This window comes from Cryptomeria japonica, chromosome 7, assembly GCF_030272615.1.
Source record: "Cryptomeria japonica chromosome 7, Sugi_1.0, whole genome shotgun sequence".
Lineage (NCBI taxonomy): Eukaryota > Viridiplantae > Streptophyta > Pinopsida > Cupressales > Cupressaceae > Cryptomeria > Cryptomeria japonica.
Window position 1 is genome coordinate 561975643 of NC_081411.1, and position 24725 is coordinate 562000367.

Sequence of the window (24725 nt, forward strand, 5' to 3'; positions counted from 1 at the left end):
CAAACCCTACCAGATTATGAAGGATATCCTTCGAACCCTAACTGGTCTATGTCAATTGGGAGAAGTTCTAGTAAAGCGATCTATGAAGAATGATACTCTTACCACTCTAATAGGAGAAAAATGTGATGGAAGAGCAATGACATGAAGGTATGGCTACAACTATATCTATTCATACGACCTTCAAAATTGTGGTATGCAATGAATCATTTGATATTTGTGAACTTATTTTGGGAGAAGTAATGGAGAACCTAAATAAAAAAGGAAGATCAATTACCCTTTCAAGTTTGGTTCATTAAAAATCTGTCTAGCTTTCATGTTTTTGAATGAACTCCCTTGGAAGAGGTAATGTTGTATGGGAGAAAACATCTCTGTTGGGGATGTAGATAGGGGATTATGTAAGAAAAATTATGTTGGATGACAAGAAATATTGAAGGGAATTCAGTGGTTGGTTTGAGGATTTGCAATCATCTATATGCAACAGAGATATAGGTTTTCATTTCACTTAGTGAACTGATGCAAAGACACATTTACTTTTGTTGTTAGTAGGGACAATTGCTATATTACTGTAGTGGAACCATATGTTGGGTGGATTTTAGAGTTGCCCTATGAGGTATCTAATGAAATGGCAGTATGGAACATTGAGCAAGTGAAGAAATTGGACAAGGATCCCAATAAGGACCAATTTGGAATTGTGGAAGAAATTGAAGAAAGTACGAGGAAAGAAAAATCTACAAAGACCTTAAATGAGAGAATGTATGAGATATTCACTAAAATGGGGCTTATAGAAACTTCTAAAAAATATGCTTCTCAGAAGTCTAAGTCCACATCCTTGTTGTCTCATACTAAGCCCAATGTTTCAGAGGTATTTGGAAGTGTGTAGAGTGAAGATATATCCACAGAGAAGAAAATTAAACCTAGGAGGAAAACAAAAGCACAAAGAAAAGTAGAGGAAACTAATGAAAGCATCGATGAGGAGGCAAAACAGGAAAGATTTGTAATAAGTCCCAAGAAAGTGAATTTTGAAGAGACTCCTGTGAAAGAACCTCTAGTGAAGAAACAGAAAAGAGGATCATCCTCTAAAAAGGGAAAGAGGAAGTTTACAGAGAAAGAGGAGAATTCTAAGGTAGAAGTCTTGAACTTGGAAAGCTTGGTTAATGCTTTAGTTGATTGTCAATCTTTGAGCTATGTTTTAAAAATATATGATGAATTTGAATCTGTAAATACAAGAATCTTGTAAAAAGCTATGATCAAATATATGATTTTTTTTGACAAAACATTTAATGAAATTAAAGATGAAATTTTGAAAGAGCTTTATGAAATTTTGGTAGAAAAAAGAAAGGATACAATGACTAAAGAATTGAATTTCAAAATTGCTACAATGGATAAAATTTGTAGTCCTCTGAGCAAGGAAGCTCGATTAAAGGTTTGAAAAGCATTGAACACCCACTTTTGTACTAAGGAAAGAGTAAATTTTATCATGACTTATGATCGAGAGGATATTAAGACAATAAGGAGAAAAACAAATGATATAGCTGAGGAAGTTGCAGAACAGGTTACCATTTCACTATCTTCTCATCTGGAGAAGATCTCAAAGCAAATTGATTTGGGTGAGCCTAGTAGAAGTTGTGTTGCTCTGGTATCCAGACCAAATGTGTCTATAAATGAGCCAAAATCGATTCTAGTTATTGTAGATGTTTTTGATATAGAGGCAAAGAAAGAAGAAGAGAAAGAAACTAAATGAGAGCCTGAGAGTGTGTTTGAAAACCTGAAATATTTACAAGTAGATAATGCCTTGGATTCTTTATTGCAATCCTATGGAAGTGCATCTAAAGGAGAAAATGTAGAAAAGAATATTGCATAAGTGGAAGAACGAGGAAGACCTGAGGAAGAAATGAAAGTAGTAGAATATGAAAAGACTCTTGTAATTCTATCTGTTGTAGCTCTTGAATATGATATTTCACTTGAGTTGTTGCATGTTATTGTCTTACAAGGTAAATTGCATATTGATATGTTATATCTCCACAACAAATGCTATTGCTTGGTAATTCTTTACTCTATGAAGAAAGAAAGAAAAGTTTATGTTTCGAGAGATTTGGTTGAGGATATGTTGAAGTTTCTCCTTGCGGAAGTTAAAGTTGAATCTTAGAATGATGAAGGGAAAATGAGAAATGCATTCAATAAGTTGAAAGTTGGTGTAGTAAATTTTGAAGAAAGACTTACTAAATCTGTTGAACTAAAGACAACATCTTAAAGATTGTAGTCATTGCTGATAAAAGTGTGTAGAGCCTCATGTCAGGCTAAAGGAAAAGATAGTCTCACTTGATGCTTGCCTAGATATTGCAATAGAGACATAGGGTCATTTTGTCTTGGTCGAAGGCCACTGAAGACGTTCTGTAAAGGATTTTAGATATAGAAAGAGCAATATTGGATATTTGAAAAAATCTTGATCCCTAGATAGTTGAAGATGGTTTAGAAAGGATGAAAATTGCTCAGTTAAACAAAGATTTGGAGTTATGGAATGTCCATAAATAAGCAATTAAGAAAGACTTTGATAGATTGTGGGACACAGTTGAAATACATATATTTGGAATGTTGAAAGTATCAAAGAATGAAAATATGTTGTCTGTTTTTTGTCTCATCTCCATCAAGTTTTGAGGATGTTGAAAAATGCATTTTAGATATGGATAGTCAAATCAGAGTGCTTGACTCTGTAGATATAGACTAGAATGTTGTTCTACAACAGTTGCAGATAGTGCATGGTGGATCCATCACTCTGGTTCTTCTAGGTGCTTAATTTCTTTCTGGTTGTTTATTTAATTTTTGTGTATATGGATTATTTTTTTGAGGGGAAGTCTCTTGTATCCTTTGTCTTTGATGGCAAAGGGGGAGAGAAAGAGTAGTTTTTTGAGAGGAAAGGATAAGATGCGGAGTTTTTTTGTTATAAATGGATTGGTAAGTTGTTTGGTAGGTGTTACCATCAAGACAAAGGGAGAGATTGTTATAAATATGTCTTTATCTTGTCATTGATGCCAACCCCTTTGATTCAGAAGTAGTCTAGAATGTGGAAGTATACCGAAATCAGAGTTTTGGGTCTGGAAGTTATGTTTGGTCTAGTGTGTTCGTGTTTTGATTTGGAAGAGTTTTGTGTATAGATATTGTTATTAGAGTGTATCGAAAGACCCTTTCATGTATTGTCCAATAATCTAGGTGTTTCTTTTTGATCTAGAGCTTCTTGGTTGGTTTTGTTTTTGGTTCAAATTAATATCAATACGTTTCATATTTTGGGTCCGATTGTATATTTTGGGTTAGAGGTGTGCATACACATTATAATCTCTTTTGTGGCCGACTTGGTAAAATGATTGTTTTAGATTGGTATATATGTACAAATGTAGGATAGAAGCATGTATGTGTGTATGAGAAAAAGCGGAATATAGCGGTGAATGATTGTGCGACTTAATGTAAGGATGGTGATGTAATTAATGCAGAGTTATCAGTTGATATAAGGTCTATGATCTGGAGACTTGGTGATTCAGGTATTTTGTTAGGTCTAGATTTGTGCTATAATAGAAAATGTGATTAGCATACAGAGATGCTTTTGTTCATGCAATTCCTTTTCTATATATTATAAAACTATATCTTGGCCTATTGCAGTTAGCTTCAGTGTGCAAGTCGTCTTTTATATCTTGCCCCAAGAGTAGTTAGCCTTGGTTAGCAAGTCCGGAGCAATAAGCTTCCATCTATAATCATTTCTATATAGTGGAGTAATTTTGTGAGTTTTCACTCACTATGGTTTTTCCCAGTTTGGGTTTTCCACGTATAAAATATTGGTGTTCATGTGTGAATGTTTTATGATATCTTTGTTTAAATATTATTGATGTGATCATCTAAAATAAACTGATTAATGCAAGATTGAAGTTCGGAATTTTAATTTATGTCGATTCACCCCCTCAACATCTGGTGTGTATTCAACATAGATAGACTTACTGAAAATAATAAGTGCTATTTTTGAAAAGTGGACATGAAATTACATTCCTACTACTGTTTGTTGGTTGCTTTGTGTCTACACTTATTTTATTAGTTTACATTGTCATTTGTACATGCTTTAAGGCCTAATTATACAATATCTCAATCAATCAATTGATCTTCTTTGCAACAAAGGAACAAAACCTTGGTAGTTTGGCTCTCTTTGATTAGAGTTAGCCAAACTAAACACCTTTGGTCAATTTTAAATCCATTTTTTTTTATGGAAGATAGGTTGGTTCTAGTTAAATTATTAGCTATTTTAGTCCATCTCTTTTCCATATGAAACATATTGTTAGAATCTTGCCTTATTTATGGATAACCTTAGAGTAATCCTTCATGATGATTACACAAAGATTTCTAGTCTTTTTACCCTTCCTATAATTTTTAAATGTAGTGTTATTAGAGTCATTTGAAAAGAATTTGTGAAACTTGAAATCTGTGTAGTTATTGTAGCTCCTTTTTGTTGGTTTTTATTAGATATATCAATTATAACTATTTAGACTAATGCAACTTTTATATTTTATGCAATCAACTTTTCCTAAATTGAGAGTAAGCCCCATACGATTCATAACTAACTTTGTTGCCCCTCCAAACCCCTTCCCACCCCACTCCCCCTTCCCACCAGTAAAAATAAATAATATACAATCTTTTTTAAGTTTTTGAAAAAAGCTAAGGAAGCCACAAATAGAAGTCCTCCTCATGTGTCCTCTAAGAGAGTTTAACCCAAACGCCTCAAATGCCACAACACTATGGCTATTTGTTACATGGAGGATAGTTATAATAATGACAAAAGCCATGTAATGGCATATTATTTGACTACAAAATAATTTAACAATAGAATTTGTTTTTGCATTGTAATGTATTGTCAATATGAGAATTATAAAATTTGTTCTAAAATGAGATAAATGAAAAAATAATTTAACGCTAAACAAACAACTGATAAATAAAGAAGATAATTTCAACTTATCAAAAATACTTTAAAGGGTGATAATATAATTTAGAATCATTAAGAAAAATAAAACCAAAGTGGACTTAGATATTACGTAAACTCTTACATTTCATGGGGTTATTGTAAATTTTGAAAAAATATGAAACAATTGTAATGTTTCATGCATTGTAACAACATATATTATTAAGTACTAATAAAAATTACTAATATAATTATTATATTAATAAGTACCATGGTAAATAATATTAATATAATAATATTAATGTTTGTACTAAATTAGGTTTATAAATGGTGGGTCTCAAGTTGCAGTGTCCTAAATTGTACTTGCCTACAATTTTACCCTCGCTTAGGCCGCACTTTGGCATTCGTCCTCTAAGGCTTGATTGAAGCACTTATTCTGCTCACACCAATAGTCAAACATAACTTTTCACCATCTTTTTTGACTCCCCTTGATCCTAGAGCCTTGATTTCTGGGACCACGACATTGGGCGCCATGGTCCTCTCAAAAAGGGCCCATCTTGGGGCCTCATAACAATCACCTAATTTGAGTGGGGACCCACATCCTGTGTTGGACTATGTCGGAAATCCAATTTGTTTTTCAACCAACAAGTATAACAGGAGGTCTACCCCTCTCATTTCAAAAGCTAATCAAAATTCCTAATCAACTCAAGACAACAAAATCGAGATCCTACATTCAAGTGAGCAAGCATTCAATCTTTTAACAAGCATCCGAGTAGAAGTGAAGTCATGATTCAAGCATTGGAGATGACATTAATATATTATGTTTTATGAAGACTATCTACATGAAACCCTAATTCCTTGTGAAGATAAAAAAACTTCATTAAAGGTATATCATTAGGTTTTCGTTCATTTTCAACCTTTCTCTCAAAAGGAAAGTATTTTAGTGCAGTACTTCATTTACATTTTCAATTCAATTTCAAGGTTAATTTCAAAACTAGGGTTTGACCTAAGGCAAAACCCTATTCCCAACAATTTCCCCCTTTTCATTGTGTGCAGGAACATGTACAAAACTGTGTTTGGGAGGATTGATAGGATTCATAGAGACAAACAGGTTCACCTTTTGAAGCCAATAAATTTGGAGGACCAGGGCAACCACTACCACGGTCCCGACAAATCAGGCTGAACTTTTGGGAACAAATATGAGCCATCATCTTCTGCATAGATCTAGGTTGGTGGCTCTGTACGACAACTATAGCTTATTGTTTCTATCAAATTGCTTCAATAATTCATCATTTTGACCTAATCTTTAAATAATTCAAATTCAATTTAATCTTAGGGAAAGAAGAGCCCCATTTAGGAGATTTGGAATCTAATTAGAATCTTAATCTCTCAAGGTTAGATCTATCAAATTCATCTTTCCCCAATGTGATGGTAAATTAAGCAAAATTAGTGGTTTTATTACATTTTATGGTGAAACCCTAATTTTTCACCCATTACACAAGTTAAAAAAAAAGACAGACCATAAATCACCAACATTTGGAGTTTTTTCTAAAAAAGGTGAAAAGATTTCTAGATTCCATGTGGCTTTTAAAAAACGACCTCCCCAAGCCCTAGGTGAAAGTGATTGACATCCTCATAAGGTATTTCACCCTTGAGGATAGATATAAAAGGATATACTCATCAATTTCCAATGCTTAACCATCTCCATCATGGAATAAAATGAGTTTTATTTTTTTCTTATTAAGTCCCCTTTCAAGTATTTTGTACAAAAATGTGCTCCTAGGGAAGATTGAGTTGGTCCTAGATTAGGGCTTAAATATTGCACATATAGATTTGAATTGGTGAAAATCCTCACTTCTACTCTTTATCATAGGGTTGTCAACCTTGCTAAGATTTTGCCTAAACTAAAAGAAGATAGTCTGATAGCTACTCTGTCCAACCCTACTAATCTTAGGTGTGGGTTGAGATGTCTCCCCTTTCTCTACACTCTAAATATTTGGTGGCAGATAAGACTCCCCCAACCAAATCCATACCTCTAAGCTCAATATTTTGGTCTCCCCCAAGTGTCCTCAAAATGAGGAATGTTCTATTCCAATTGACATCCAAAATATGTCATGTGCCATAGAAAAACCCAACTTGTGGATAACGACACACAAATTTTAGAAGAGGATTCCTCAACCAACCCTCTTTTCAACTCATTCCCCTTGTATATGTGTCCAACCCCATTGATACTAATGCAGGAGCATCCTCTGTTCATAACAATCTTGCATCAACCAAAAACATTTTCCTTTCTGTTTTCCTTTCTGTTTGTAGTTTTAGTTTTTCTTTCTGTGTGTCCTAGTTTTGGCTCACCGGATCCTGTGGAGTTGGATTCTTCTTGAAGACTTGATCGTCTTTCTTTCTTCCATACCACATTGCTTTTGGATCATTTTCCGGCAAGATATCGCTATCGGTTTCCTTGACAGTTTCCTATTATCGGTTGGTAGTTCTTGTTACCGGTTTCCTAGACCTATTTTGGTGATCTACCAGAACCCCTTCCGAAGCTTGTGGAGCCTTAGGCGTTGATTCCAATGTTCCTTGGTGTGTGGATGACATTTTCCCGCAATTTACGTTTCATCCTTTGGATTTTTCAGAGGAATCTCTTGGCGAAGGCCAACCTTGTTATTCTACACGTTAGGTCTTGTTCTTTGGGTTTTGATCCTTTTGGGCCGACGGGATCCTTTAGATTGATATATATAATTGTAATTGTGCATTAGAATGCAATCAATCAGAGAATCAAGTAGCTAGACTATGCGTAGAAGATAGATCTCAAGATTCAAGGTCTCGATTGTGACCTATTTTGTATGTTCTACTAGGCCTATGAGCCGGTATGTTGTAACCCGGTTGTTATCGGTTGGATGTAATCAATTTTCATAAAATAAAATAACTTGTTCTACATTGCCTCCATCATATCTTTGTGTTTCCGTTGTGTTTACTCTTGCTGACCATTCCAGATTGATCTCTTTGAGGTCCCTCCTCACCGGTGATTGCTTCAGATACCTTTCCTATGGATAAACAATTGATATCCATCTCCCAAACCCAAGAACCCTAAAGCTGCTAGGCTTGTGCAAAAAGAGACTAATAGTCCCCTGCGTAAATATGATAAGGTGTAAAACCTAAAATATCCTAATTATATCAATTTGAAAAGCTATAATGACATGTTAGAGGATAAATCATAATTTTACAATAATATTATGAAATAATTATTATAACAACATCAAGAATCTAAAGAGAATCCAAGCAATTGAAAATGAATTGTATACGATAGACAAAGAGGAGGCTAGCTCGACCATTTTGATGATGAGCTATGATAGGAAGTTTAAAAATTGTTTGCCATGTTCCAAAGACGGAAAAAATTGTAGGAAATCATTACTATTAAGAGAAACATGGATTGGTTGAAAGATAATCTTGCTTAAGTTGTTGCCTTCAACAAAAAAACTAAAAAGAATTCCACCACCAACCTCTATGTGCTACATAACGAACTATATAAAAGGAAAATGGATATCAAATTGAAGGGCTCTACAATAAGAACAAGAGCTAAGACTATAATTTAGAACTTTAATATTTTTGTTATTGAGGACCCCCTAGAGGATTTTTGTGTGGATCAAGTGGGAATTTTTTAAGAAAGAGTTGTAGGCTTCCTCGAGCCTGCAAAAGCTTGCTGATATCAACTAGGTGACACTTTATTCATGTTTTTCTTGTTGTAAATAGTGCTATCAACATTTTTTTTTCTTGTTTACTATTCTAGTTGGTGTTTTTTTTTTATTGTTTCATACCTCATGAAACTTGTTCATCTTACTTGATGGAAGGCTCAATAACAAAAAATTTACTCACACTTTTACCTTTATAAAACTAAATTTATATTAAATTATTGATTATAATAATCAATATCTTCTTTGGATAGATCAAATTGAAATTCAGGTTCACCATTTTTTTAAATTGAGACATAATCATTCATTGTACTTAATTAATGAATAAATGAAGGTTTTTAATAACATCCACAAGGCCAAACAACCTATGAAACCACTAAATAACCAATCACACTGCTAAGAAAAGATCCCAAACAAGTAGGTCATCCATACAACACCTTCTTAATCTCCCTTTCCTTATGGATCTAGGATCTTCTACTATGGATCCTGATGAAAAAATATTCAATTTTTGTTATCCTTACTTCTTTAGATAAGTTATTCAATGAACCCACATTCAATATCTCAATGTAATTGGCCTAAATGTTCATTTGATATGAACACTCCATGATGTAGTGCAATTGTGTCTCCACTAGCTCTAAAGTACAAAACCAACATATTCCATTTGCCAACTCTTCTTTAGGCATTGTCTACCCAGTTTCATACCTAAGCTAGTGCGAACTAGTCCTTAGCTTAGCCTTAACATTTTCACTTTCCATTTTATTTTTGCTCCTATAGTTCTTTTGTGCGTGCTCATATGAACGATTGAAATGCTTGATATAGTATTCTCATTTCCTCCCAACTTGCTTTGTCCACATGCTTACTTTGACTTTTTTATCGCATGTACTTTTGATTGCTCCATTAGTATTTGGACACTCTTTCATGCTAATATTCCACTTATTCACACATTTGTCATTTTGTTTTATCCATGTGTTCTTCCTTCTATCTAATTTGTCTTCTATTGCCATTTTGGGCTAGTGAGGCAACTCTACATTCTATAGTCTCTTTAAGTTACTTAGAAAGCAAATCATAGCTAATACCTCCATAAAAAAGGTGCTAGCTTTAGTCGAGGTAGTCTTGCAAGGAATTAATAGTTTTGTTTTGAAATTACTTGCGAATAGGTGCTTTTGTAATTTCTCTATTTGTTCTACTTCATTGCCTACATGTTGTCACCCCAAACATCACACCCATATAGCACAATCAACACCGGTAATAAGTCAAGAAGAGTTTTCTTAGTTTTCCAATACCATAGTTCAACCCTTCTATATCTATTTTACAATGAGTACAAAAATTTCCATCCTTGTATTATTTTTGCTCTACATGTCTCCTAATTGAGCTTATTGTGGAAATCAAGGCCAAGATATTTATATTCATTAGCCACTTGCAAGCTCAGTCACCTTCAAAGACAAATTCTAGTGAGCCTTCATTCTCTTCAAGGTAAAGATCATGACCTTAGTTTTGTTGGTGTTCACTTGCATCCCAACCTCTTGACAAAACAATTCTAGAACTTTCGAGTGTTCCCTCAAATCATACACTATTTTTGCCATTAAAATAAGATCATGTGCATAGAGAAGCAACTTTATTACATAGCTAGCCAAGTGAACAACCCAACCACCAAACTTGTCTATCCACCCTCTCTAATTTGTCTATATACAGTCCAAATAGTGTTGGAGATAACAAACAACTCTGTTTGACCTTAATGTCACTCTTGAAACATTCTGATAATCCCTAATTGATCATAATCTTGGCCCAAACTTGAGTATACGCTTCCAAAATTCCCAAGTCTTCCATTCTACTTCACAATTTACTTCTAGGGACAATGTGAAACACCCTTTCTACGTCAACAAAGCACGACAAGACCTCTTCTCGTTGTTTATCCCAAATCACCTTAATCAAGTGTTTGAGGCTAATATAGTAATCAATTGAAAGGTATTTTGCCCTAAAACTTGCTTGTCCTTTTGCCATCTTTTTCTTAAATATTGATTTGACACTATCATTCTGTTGAAGAGTTCTTCAAAAAAAAAAAAAGAAAAAAGAAAAAGAAAAATAAAAAAAAGAAGAAAAAGAAAAAAGATGATTGATCATTATAATAGGATAATTGAATAAAATCACTAATAGTTCAATTTGCCAAAAAAGACATGATTCCATTAAGTATTTTTTCATGTGTGATGTAAGAACTTCCAAGTCCATTTTATATATTCTGCTTGAAAATATTCCTATGTCCCATGCTTTACCTACTGCAAATTTTTTAATTCCTCCCTGGATGTCTTTAGCCATTGAATTCTCTCACGCAGCAGGCCAGAAGCTCGTAAGCAAAATATCGTACAAGTTGACGATAATATAAAAGGACATAATCTGGCAACTGAGACGGTGCAAACCAGAGGCCTGCAAATCGACGGTGACTACAGTAGAAATGAGACGCACATGAGTTGCCTTTGTTTTGCGGCCTATGCAACTACAAAGATCCAGAATTTGTGTTTTGAGAGGTGCGTGTAAATGCTTGCATTAAACACACTTCGACCATATATTCTCTCTTCCTTCCACGTTGCTTTGCGCTCCTATAGAACCCCTTTTCTTTCTTGTCGATTGCCCATTCACACGTTAACTTCATCTTCAGTTTCAGCCATGGACAATACTCCTGAATATACTCAGGTAACTCATTCAGTCTCTCCTGTTATTTTGTTCGTACCTGCTTATGACAGAGTTTTTTGAGTTTTCCCCCTTTCCTCTTGTTCGATACAGAAGCCCTGCATGATAATGTTGTTTGTAATTAGAATGTTATTGTTGTTTATCATATCTCCACAGGACTCGTACGATTTCGGGCCTTACAAGATAGATAAGAGCGAGGTCTTCTACACAACCGAGCTGTCCTTTGCTCTGGTCAACCTCAGGCCCGTTGTACCTGGTAGGCGTCTTATTATTTTTGCTTTTTAAGAATGCGACAGAAAAACACCCATACTTTTCGTTGATGTAACAGTTATTTTTCGGCTGAAACTCAGTCTGGAAATTTTTTACAATCTATCAATTAGGCGATTTTTAAGTTTTCCATTTACTGAAACATTCGGCAATTGCAAATGAAGATTTGCCATTTCTTTTTCTTTTGAGAATCCGCTAAAGTTAGATATGAAAATCCTTAAACCCTAAGCTAACTGGAAAAGACCATTGAAAATTTCGTAGTTTTATATAAACGAGAATTCTTTACCCCGAGGGCTGTGCTCCAGCTTTAAAGCTTAGGTAGATTAGTTCGCTGGCACAGAATTGAGCCACAGCCCCAGTCCCCAACAAGGCGCCATATCCCAGGTAGCCATTTGAGAACTTAATGTCAGAAAATGAAAATATACCGCTTCTTAAAATCATCACTAGTTACAGTTTTAAACAATGCCGTGTGGTTTGCTCTTGATAAAATACATCTTGGTTCGGTCAATAATTTTTTTTTTCAATTGCTAGCGATTCTAATAATTAGGGCATTTTTATTAAGGTTTTAGAGATATCTGGTTTGTGTGTTTATATTCTGCTTCTTTTAGTAAGAGTAAAGGTTTTATAGAATCAATGGTTAATCTTGTGGCTTGTGCTTATTAAAAATAGGACATGTCCTAGTGTGCCCGAAAAGAATGGTGAAGAGATTTACAGATCTGACTAAGGAAGAAACGACTGATCTGTGGCTTTCAGCACAACATATAGGTAGCAAGATTGAGTCTCACTTCCAAGCTTCTTCACTTACATTTACAATCCAGGTAAAATTAAGGGATTGATTTTAGTGAATTAATTAAGTTCTCTTGGTTATTCCTTCTCTTTATTTAGAATAGATTATACAAGCAGTCCATTTTAACATACTTAAGTTCCATTTTACTATATTTATTATTATTATCTAATTAGGTAAGTACCAGATAACCAGGTTTTGTTAACCAAGTAATAATCCAGCCTTACAGTCTACAGCGACCTTGCATACTTAAATGACATAATATACCGACTTTCCAATATCCTCCAACCGTTTACTATTCCCATGAATCATTTCCAATAACAATTTCCTTTGTTTCAAATTCAAATATACTGCTTGAGGTATTGGACTTCAAAGCTGCTCTGAACTTGCCCTCAACCTTGTTCTTTTTATACATGTGATAACAGATGGGCATGCTGGGGTGAGCCGCTCGTGAGCATCATGAAACTGCAACAAAGTTGCTAGCGAACCATTATCCCATCTGCGACCTATCATTACCATTTATTAGAAATTTATTTGCCATACTCATTTAGAAACTAACATATAAACATACTGAGTATCCCTTGATCTGTAATTTTCTGTTGATAAATGCATCCCATGTCATATTGGCTCAAAACATTCTTTATTGCCTTCCTTTTTGGAAAACTTGATGATCCCATTCATCCTAAATCATTGATATACCCTACTTACACTACACCATTTCCTGCTTTCCAAGAATTGGAATATTTAAGCTGCAAAAATTTCTTACAGAATATGATATAATTATTTTGCCCGATAAAAATTCTTTTTGTAAATGTTTGGACCCCATTGTAAGTTTGTTCTGTACCAGATATTCTTTTCCCTCAACTATTGGCTGTGGCATGTATTTACTATTTAGTTATTTATCTGCGTTGAAACTCTCTTGTTTTGACTTCATTTATATGCACATTGTTTGAAGTCTTTTAAACTAATGGCATCAACTTTTCTCTTAAACTTGATTGGCTTATAGAACCGAATAATATTGTGTATCAACAAAATTATTCACCAAAAGAACTAAAACACAATTGTCATAAGGGGGAACTACTGAATGATTTAAAGGAAGCACTCACACATATTTTAGAGTGCATGCTAATTATATGATAGGGCATCAGAGACAGTGACTCTTCCTGCCACTAAGGTTTAGCAACCTTTTAGGTCATCAAGTATACAAATTCATACATCTAGAAGAAAAACATATCATGAATCATCTTTTATCATCTCAAATGGGGTAAAAAAAATCAACGTTTAAAGCAATATATTTATTGGCCTTGTGACATTAATTCCAACTCAAATCACAGCATACCTTTGAGTAAGACCTGCGGTTATATTCCAGTACAAACATATTTTATAAAACTCATTTTTATTAACTCTTGAAAATGAATAACTTCACTAGTAAATTTAGAGTATTCAATGTTGAATCAAGGCTTTAGAGCAGAATAGATTCCCATACAAGCAAACTTGATACAGGCTGCCTTACTTTTGAAACACTTACGTCACATTTTCCGCCCTCAGAAAGTGATATTAAATCTCCACACACTTAATAAACAGAATGAATGCTTATAAAATTTAAATGCTTTTGAGGTTTCCATAGGTATCCAATATCCATGCAAGACAATGTGCTCGTTGCATTGGACATTTGGTTCTTATATTTGTGGTGATCTCACAGTTAGTTGGGTGTGGATCACAATCTGCACTTATTCTAGTACAAAATCTGCTATACTATTCATTTTAAGTATGAAATGACTCACAAATGAATCCTTTGTAGTCTTAGGGTCTTGGAATACAAAGACCAGGCCTTAGGACAGATTAACTGTTAGAAGAAAGTCTGATACAAGTTGCTTTGTTTTTGAAGCTCTAAAGTCATGTTTTCATCATTCAGAAAATAATATTAATCTTCCACATGATAAATGAAGAGAGAAATTTTGATAATTTATATAAAAAGTGAAGTGCTGTTGGAGTCTTAATAGGTTTCCAACCTGCATGACTGACACCATGCTTTTTGCATTGGACATCATGCTCTTATATTTTATGGCAATTTTGTTGTTTTTTAGGCGTGTTCTCATAATTGTCGTACTTATGGCTACAAGTTGTAAGTTTATGGTTTAAAGTGACTTCTAGATAGTTATAGTTGTCTTTCAAATTACCTACAAGTAGCTTCCAATACTTGCAGGTGTTTCTGTAAAAAATTCTCATCTTTAAGGAACCTGTTAACTGACTAAGGGATGCTTGTCACTATGTTTCTTGGGACTTGTCCTCTATTCTTTTAGCATGCCTGTTTTTGGGAAATATCATCTCTCTTCTTTGTACTACAATCTTTGCCTTCTACAAGGTCAGCTTCTGTGGTGTAAGTTGCTACATTGACCACTTTATCAGGTACTATTCATTTTCTTCAATATAAAGCTTTTTGGCTCATCCATCCAACATTCTAGTTGGATAACTGATCTTTTGCTATACCTTCTACACATCCACAGAAGCTGGTGGACTGTAATCAAATCTTGACAATAACTTTTTATGAAGCTTCAACAAAATGAGTGCTTTTTGACATTTGAAGCGAAATCTACAGTGTACCATGGATGCATGTCCTCTGCCTTCTAGGGCCATCTTGAATGTCCCAACTCCTAAACATTTCTAGGATGTGGAGGGATCCCTTCTATCCCACTTTTCTTTTTATTTTTTTTATTCTTTTGGTGTCTCTATTTTAGGGGATGTCTAGACATCTCAGACATCCCTGAGACACTGGTGGATGTGCCCTATCTGCTAGGGCGTATTGTGAATGTTGTCACATAGTCCATGCCAACTATTGCTCTTTTTTGTTATAGGTAAATGAAGGGATCGATTTGGGTCCCTGCTCATAAAACTAAGGAACAATACTTATTACATGCAAAAAAATTAGGAGGACACTATCAATCACAATATAACAGAATGGAGACACTTGAAAGAACTCACCATAACTGAGTGACCACTGTACTCTGACACATCTAACACAACGGGCAGAGATCTAAACACTATCTAGAAAATCTACAAAACATCCAAAGTGCAGTGCTTCAAACTAGATTTCATAGAAAGATAAATTCAAGTACCAAGAGCACAATCTACACACACAAGAATCCCCTCCTCAAGAGAGGACAATGAGTGATCTCCTACACTTGAGGGATAAGAGTGTTTTCATGGTCCATTGACAGCCTTCATTAATTGCTTCTAGTGCTACCATCTGCAATCTTTCAATTTATCTTTGTTCTCCATGCTTCTTAGGTTTGATTGTGGAGGTAAATGCCTTTTCCAGGGGAGAGAGACCCTCAAAACTCTTTAAAACTTTCAAAGGAGGATGATAATCCTGAAGCAACAAACCATCATTATCTGAAAATAAGGCCCCAACATCAAGAAGCAAGTCCAGATCTGCTTCCTTCTCCTGGTCACTCACCCACTGATCCACAGGACCCTGGGATGTAATTTCCCAACAGTGTTTGGAGAAAAATGCCAAATTTACTTCAATCCCCAAGAACCCCCTGGAAGAAGTTTTAGAAGGGTTAGCCTTACCTATCTCCTGAGCTGCCATAAAGGACCATTATTCCTCCACATGAAGTTCTGGTCTGGTGCTTTGGCTCGTGGAATCCTTTTCTGCACTTGGATTGGACAAGGACCGGAATTCTTTTCAAAGAAGGGCACTCAGCAATCTTATTGCAACAAAATCACCTAAAAGGCAGGTCCTCAAAATCTACAAATCAAAGCCAAGATTCTTCATTCAAGGAAAAATCTGAATGGAATGAGTGACAGGTTTTGAAATGTCGACGAAAACACAGACCTTAACATGATTGCTCTGATGCCCATCCTTCTCTGAGTCGATCTTGACAAATTTGTGAACCTTAAACTTGATCATATGTGTATTTCTCAAGACCATAGGAAACTTCTTAAAACAAAGTCAGACGTGAATGCTAATCATAGTTTCATCTACAGAATCAAAGAAGGGTTTCCAAGGGCACAAATACTAACCACATTTTTGGGAAACCAAGGTCCATTATTTCCATATACAATCATATGCCTGCTGTGATGGGAATTTAACATTGAAGAAACCCTTGAATGGTAGAGACAGAAAACAACATCCAAAATCACTACAAGTTTGCCTATCCAATGAATCATCTCATTTTCTTTCAGATATATACGTAGATTTCCTGCCCACAAGAGATCTATTACTCATCTCCCTGGAAATCTACTCTACACTTTCATCTGAAAGGAGTAGGTATACTATATCTTTCAATCAGTTTGAAAGAGACGTCCCCCAAGGAGAGGGCACAGAGTCAAATTGATTAGCCTCCACTGAATCTTGAAGATTCTCACGCAGCCCAGAAGCTCTACAAGCCTATGGTCTCAACCTTTCTTCTGCAGCAAAACCTAAGTTGCCGGTTCGGGTTTGGGTTCAGATTCAGGTTCAAGGACCCGGTTAGACAAAATTTTGAAAATGGGTTTCGGGTTCGTTATGTCATGCCTCTGCCATGACAAACATACTCAATAAGAGAAAATTCTTGTATTTCAAGACTTCACCATTTTCTGGAGACTTAATTCAAACCAGACAGCAATGGGAAGGAATCAACTAGCTACAGAGGTTGATAATATTCAGGGTTGTGGGAGCATAACACTTGTTATTAATCGTTCCTCTCCTAACTAACAGTGATTGCAGAATTAGTGAAAATAATTTGATAATGCATAAGAAATGTTATTAAAGGCAGGTTGGTTAGATTAAGAGACGGTTCATTAAGATTAAGGCGACCCCAAAAGTAAGTTTTTAGTTATAAAAGGGCAGCGGTCAAACAAGGAAGAGTTGCCTCTTCCACAAGCAGTTGCAATCGCAGGAAGACATAACTTCTCATCACCATTGGAGGGATACAAATAACCATTCCATCATTCAAGGAGGGGCATGGAACAATATAGATAGCTGGATTCAGGCATTCAGAGCTTTAATATTATAATTGTGATTTGGTATGAACTATGAAGTAAAAATTTCTGTGGTTGACAGCATAATGGTTTTTATTTATAATTACTCACTTATTATCAATATGTATGCAATCTAGGAATTTAATATTATTATTTGATCTCTTATATATAGAATATAGGCAATATTGTATAATTCTTTATATATCTGTTTAAATGCTGCAATCAACCATGATAGGGATAGTAAGGGAATGCAAGGAGGGGAAACTGTTATGAGGTCCTCTTCTAAGCATGCCACCTCATAGTGGTGACATATAGTCCCATGAGGCCAAGGGGGTGCAAGGAGTGCCCCGCCCTTGGGCTTAGAAGGGAAGGATGTTTCGGACACCCTATTGTAGTTTCCCCAAACCTCTACCATGGTTGACCATTAGATTGAGGAACTCCATTCATAAGGAGGAGAACGATGGTGACAAGAAGAGGGGAACAACTATGGGATTCCTCACTAGGTACACCCCCTGAAATGGATGGCAAAGGGCCACATGATGGCCAAGAGGGATGGTATATCTGCTCTTGGGCCTAGGGTAGAGGATCGTTTAAGGCACCCTAATATGCCCCATTATCCTAACTCTCCTATGGTTGAATTCCATCAATCAATTAGATTTATCTTATGATTAAAATTAATGTTCCTAACCCTAGTAGGAAAGATCTATGCTTTGATTTAAAACAATATTTCTAATAAGGAAGATCTATTTTATGGATTATGTTTAAATGATTTCCTAACATGTTTGTAGGATCTCAATTAGGTAAATGATGTCACTAACCCTATTCCATTTCTTGTTTTACTTGGAAATTGTGTCTTAGGGCAAAACTAGGGCATTTACAAAAAGGGGACATTACAATTGGTATCAGAGCCTTGGTTCTACCAGCCCGAGGGACTAGTTGATGCAACTTAGCCAAAGGGCTTTTAAGGGCTCTAGAGAGGGAAAAGAAGAAAATTGCAACAACTAACAACACAAGGAGTGAACAAATGGAACTTGACTTTAGGACTTTCATGGAACAAACAAACCAAGTCTAACAGAATACAAACGCCACCATGAATACTCTTAGATCTCACCAAGGAAATGGGTGAGAGGTCACCCCAAACCAATCTGAAAATGACAATAAAACTATGTTAGGATCCATCCTAAGAATAACTCGGCCTCCCTTCTTACCTAGGGAGGGGCCATCAAGGGAAGAGGAGGAAATTGATACACCCAATCGTGATTTGAAAGAACTTGCTGAAGCATATGCTAGGCCTGACCCCGAAGTCAAGAGGAGCATTCCATTCACGTACATTGTGAGGCCAGGATAAGAAACACCCATTGAAGGGGGAGAAATCAAACTAATAAAAACTTGCAACAAAAAGTAGGCAAATTGACCCTCCCAAACTTTGATGGATTAGGTAAGGTCACGACCCATGAATGGATCCAAAAACTAGATAGCTACTTATCTCTTAACCCCATGTTGGAAGAAGACGCCATTAAGTTTGTCATATTGCATCTAGAAGGGGTTGCTAATGAATGGTGGTACCATGGCTTAGTCACCCAAAACCATCAAAACATAAAAAACTATGATGCCTCCACCGAAAAACTCATTGAGAGGGTTGATCAAAAACATCTCGAAAGATACTAACAAGAATAAGGCAAGAAGGAACCATTGAAGATTATGTGGCCAAGTTCCAAAGACTATTAGTTTTGGTACCTGGAATATTGGAGAAAAGGCTCATCTACCTATTTATAGATGGGTTGTCTAATACCACCTGTGGCCCTTCCACACTCCAAGAAGCAATTGTAAAAGCCACTTGGCTAAATACCGCCGAAGCAAAGGAAAAAGAGCACTCCAATAAAGATGACATCAAAAGATAAGCACTTCTATGCGAAGGATAGGCGCAAGAGAGCATTCCTTTCTAATGATGACTGAGAAGAACTTTAGAAGAAAGGTCTATGCTTTGATTGCAAGAGAAAATGGGAATGCAGGCACACTTGTAAACAAGAAGAAAACCAAGAGAAAAAGTTGTGTTTTAAGTGCAAAGATATATGGAAGCCTAGACATTTTGCAATCGAAGGGACCTTAAAAGAAAAAACTTGTGCTACAAGTGCAGAAAGAATTGGGAACCAGGACATGCATGCAGAAAAAGAAGCTAAGCCCATGATACTGAGGAAATATCTAATGAAGTGACAAGAAATGAAGGAGAAGAAGATCCAAATTGAGGTACAATGAAGAGGACGAGGAATGTGGAACCTTGGCTTCTATCTCAAGGGCATCCAAACATTATCCTTTTAGAATTCAAGGTGTTATTAAGAGGCAAAAAGTAACAACCCTTGTAGATAGTGGAGCAACCCACAATTTTATTGACGAAAACTTGGCTGCAAGACTAAAGCTAGAAGTAGAAGACTTTAAAGCAATGTTACTCCGAGTTTTTGGGATGACAAATTTTTTTGCCAATTTTAGGGACAGCTAATGGACAACGAAGGGGATGGCTGTATAAAATATAGGGAAAATTTAAAATATATAGGGAAATTATAAATGTTCATATGAAAACATGGATAAAGCGTTCACATATACATTATATTCATATGAAAACATGGATATAGCATGCATATGAAAACATGGATATAGCATGCATATGAAAACATTTTAGAACTTTAAGTTTTAACATACAACATCTGCGTTCAAAATTAATTGTCAATACTCAATATGCATTCATAATTCAGAATTCATTGTCAATGTGCATGTGATATTAAAAAAATAACATAAAAAATGCCCAAAGGCTACATTGCTGCCATATAGTTTCATTTTCAATTATGATATGAAAATACTAAAAAGCGAAGTACACTGGTGCCCCTAATCTGCAGCTTCTGACACTGCATCAAAATCAGAGTCCTTTGAGTCTCTACCACTGTCATGGGCCATGTCCACCTCATCCAGTAGAATCCCAACCAATCCCTGTAGTGTCTCCCCTCATCAACTTGGGTCACATCTTCAGGATCAACACCCCACCGTAGATTCAACCTCTTTTCCTCCTATCATGATGCTCCTCCTCTTTCAATGGTTGCTTGCTTCAAAATCTCTTGCTGCTCCAATTTTTTTCCTCTCATACAAATGATCAAATGAGTCAAAATCTTTTGCCTAATGGCTTTTAGGGCGACCTGGGAGGTAGGGGCATGGAGATCACTTAAGAAAGAAGGTGGTTTGGTGGGCTATGGGCATTGGAGAATGGGGCACACAAAGTGTTTTACTACTTGGGGTATAGTGTACACTTGGGATTGCCTTGACTAGGGCTGTGGTGCATAAGCATGGTGTGATTAGGCACATTTTATGTTTTTACGTGGGTTCTCTAGAGTGTGCCATAGTTATGAGGGCCAGACCACATAAATCTTCCTAGGGTTGGGTGTCCATCCCAAGTGTTCTGATTTAGATAAGTATTGAGCTTATTATTATTCAAATATATGAGATGGAGTTGATATAATTAAATTCTCAAAAGATGTTAATTCATTTTCTTTGATAATATTCATATTTTTGGATGTAATTTTATATATTAATAAAGGTTATTTTAAAGTGCCAAATTTTTTAATTGGTGATTTTGATAAACAATCATGCTTGTACATTTCTTTTGCATTATAGATATATTTTATAATTTCTAAACTCAGATAATAATAAATCCACTGACAGACAAAATTAACTCTGATATATTAAATCTTTTCAATTTTATACTTTGGAGTAAAGTAGCATTACATTTTGGTATCAGAGCCTTAAACAATCTTGTGCCTATGAGAGGACCTCCTTGACATGGAGATTATTATGGAGATTAGCGATAGTGTGGCTATGAATCATGTTCTTGAAGAAATTATTTCAATAGAAGAGGAGATTGAGTAGTACAATCAGTAACTGTTATGTGTTATTGAGTATCTAGAATCTGCAACCCATAATATTTTGTTAAGAATGATTCCTTTTAGGATTATATATTCTTTTTGTGGTCTTAGTACATATTTATTATCTTCCATCATGATCAAAATTCAAATTTATCTACTATAGGGCCTAAAATGTCTTTCAATTCCAACTTGGAAGAGAAATCATTTGTGAAATTATCAATCCATATAGAGTTACGATACAAGATGGGGAGGGAAATAATTATTAATATTTAAAAAGCATAGTGAGCAACAACTGAGAAAGTTATTACCATACATTGTTAATTCAAATCAGTGAAGATGAATTTGGGAGAAGACTGCCATAGTTTTTACTTTATAAAACAAGGTTTTGTTTTAATAAGAGAGATTCTTCAAGATCTGGGAAATCATTCCAAAGTTTATTGGGTACAAAACATTCGGCGGTTTTTGGACGAAACCAACTGAGAGAGATAGTGGACATTGAGATGCCCATATCGCTGATGCCAAAGAGTGCTGATGGAAGTACTCCTAGCTGCCATGGCGAGCTCCTGAGAACCAGTAGAATCAACAAGTCTATAAAGCCCATGATCCTCAATACCAACTGCAACTATAGTGCGAGTCTCCCTGTCAACAATGCTGTACTTGTGCAACCTGAAGATGACATCCAGCTGTGGTGAATGCTGCATAATCTGACTGACAGACAGTAGATTGAACTTCATACCAGGTACAAAGTATACATTGAGGAATATTAAATCCCTCCCACTAGATGAAATCTGAATGTTGCCCTTGCTGACAACAGTATACTCTTCGCCTCCACCAAAGATCACTGAATCAGTGAAAGGCATGTACTCTGTAAACCAATCCCGACGATGTGTGAAATGCTGAGAGGCTCTAGAGTCAATGTACCAGGCTGATGATTGAACATCAGAGGAGGAAGGTTTGGGCCATGAATGCATAGAATGCAAATTCCTTTTGATTAGGATGCGTGGTAGAATTGGCTTTCTTCTTGGACCCTCCTTGTTTGGATTGCTGGGATGCTATCAATTTCCGGCAATCTTTCACCAAATGGCCATATATGACAGTAGGAACACTATAAGCTCTTCTTTTTGGAAGATTGCTGAGGTTGACCTTGACCTTGTCCTTTCTGTTGGAAGGACGAAGCTTTACCCTTGTACTTATGCGAGGCTGAGGCTGTGAAAGCCTGTTCAGTGGATGAACTAGCGCTGCTTCCAAACTGCTGCTTCCATCGATCCTGTTGTAGCAGCTTGTTGCAGAGATCAGGAAACTTCAAATCAACACTACTAGAGGAGATATTGAGCGTATCAATGAAATGCTCGTAGGATCTAGGAAGGCTTTTCAGCGTGATCACTACCATATCCTCTTCCACCATGGTTCGACCTATAGCTTCCAACTGATCACGGATGTCCTTGATCTTCGTAAGATGTGCCTAGATAGATGACTGCTCATCCATCATGATAGAAAACAACATATTCTTCAGAAAGAAATCCTGGCTCTTGTCGGACGTTTCATGAAGATCCTTCAAAAGATCCCAGATCTCTTTTGCTGTTTTACCTGAAGGCACCTGTGGGAGTTGATCATCTGTGACAGAGAGTTTGATAAGCATGACATCCTCTCGATTCTTCACATCATGTTTGTCTTGATCATCACCTGCTGTTGTAGGACGAGTTTGCTTGCCCAAAACATGCTGATCAAGGCAATGATACTCAAAGATTGATAACATGCGCTGTTTCCAGGGGTTGTAGTCGAGGCCGTTGAACTTCTGATTGTGTTCCAAGTTCCAACATGATGTTGGTCAAAGATGCCATCAGAGAAATTGAGGTTGAACGTGGTCAACCTAGTGAAGGCACAAAGAATGAGATAGAAGATTCTGATTAAAAATTAGAATAGAAGCAGCTGCTGAGAAAACTAAAACCCTATAGGAGAATTCTGGCATGAATTCCAGGGCACAAATTTCGAGGTTTGGAAGAAACCCAGAAATGATTTTTTTTTTTGCAAACTTAAAACAACAAAATTCCCAACGTCCACAAAATTAGCAAAAATTGCGAATTGTTTTTAAATTCTAAGGCAAATTCATTGGCACAAAATTTGAGGCACGAAAAACGAGGTGTTGACGTGTTTTTTATGACTACGTCGAACATAGAATAAAGTTGTCTAATAGTCACTTCACTCTCTCTTGATCAAAGTGCGATTGCATGCTAAGATTGCAAGAAGTTCAAACAATCGACTTCAAGGTTCCTTTATGCTACGGACATGACTCAGTTGGCTGATGTGATTGCTAGTAATCCAAGGGGCTTTACGTTTGCATCATTCTTTCACTTCTTTGTTGTGGCTGGAACTCCATCATCGGATATGGCAATTCTGCGATGTTGCTGCTTCGAATGGACTAAAATGAACTGAAAGCAAAAGGGAAAGGGTTTAGAAGGATCTAAATCTGCTCCTAAGGGCAGTGATAACAATGAATAGTGCTTTGGTGGACAAATTCCAAATAAACCAAGCTCTGCTTTGCCAAGATCAACTACAACTCCGCAAGAACCGGTGCAATCTTCTGGGGATGCTAGAGGATTTTCAAATCGAGAAAGTACATTTGAATACCTAAAAACGACGCAATCCAAACGACTATTCACAATCGAACTTAGCACAAATTTAGGGGGCTCAGACTAACTTGCATTGCAACTTACAATCAACAAGATGCAAAAAGTATGAACCATGGAAATTCATCAAACAACATTACATTCTCCATTGAAATCAAAGCACTTTACTATTTCTAATCTAAGTGAGGAAGGTGAAACCATGCAAGCTTTGAAAAAATAATTTAAGTGGACACTATCAGAGAACAATGTTTCACTGTTATTATCTCAGAACTTATCGCAACAATTTCATACAAGTCTCCCTCCGATTACAAATGAGGGGGGTCACCCCTTTATATAGGCTTCAAGCCTTGGCTACATGCAAAACCCTAATTAGGGTTTGCCCAAAAGATTCTCCACTCAAGATGCAACAAGGTGGGAATCAACAATAAATACCCCATAAAGCCCATATACAATTAATTAATTACAATCCTACTGAAAATGGCACCCATAAAGCATTAATTAACCATTACATTTAAAAAGTGCCCACTATGCAATGAATGTACCCTCATGCAAAAATCGCCCATGATGCCATAAATACACCATCATCTCCTGAACGTGACGGTTGCATGCAGAAGGAATCTACCATAAATTCAACATGCAATGACCGGGTCGCCATTTGGTCAAATATTCCGGTAATGAATGCGCCACTCTACTGCCACGTGTTCAATAGATCCTCGCCATGCAAGTGGACCTCGCCGTCGTATATCTGCTCTTGCACATCTAGAATTGTTGGAGGGGGGAAATTCATTCAGGGAGAATTTTCTTGAAGTCTCCTCAACTTTCCTTGCTTGAAGAAGGTTTTCCATCAATTTTCATCATCTCCTATTT

At 36.1% G+C, this 24725-nt stretch overlaps 1 protein-coding gene across 2 annotated transcripts in view; it reads left to right on the forward strand.

Moving 5' to 3' along the window:
- The first annotated feature begins 10824 nt into the window (after positions 1–10824).
- Positions 10825–24725, forward strand: part of LOC131078437 (bifunctional bis(5'-adenosyl)-triphosphatase/adenylylsulfatase FHIT) — a 43335-nt gene continuing 29434 nt past the window's right edge. The window contains exons 1-4 of one of the 2 annotated variants that reach the window (XM_058016139.2): positions 10825–11144; positions 11276–11310; positions 11464–11563; positions 12244–12392. In XM_058016139.2, coding sequence (XP_057872122.2) covers positions 11108–11144; positions 11276–11310; positions 11464–11563; positions 12244–12392 — 321 coding nt within the window. In that variant the 5' untranslated portion in view covers positions 10825–11107. Of the gene's footprint in view, positions 11311–11463; positions 11564–12243; positions 12393–24725 lie in introns of both variants that reach the window. The other variant, XM_058016138.2, reaches the window with a different exon arrangement.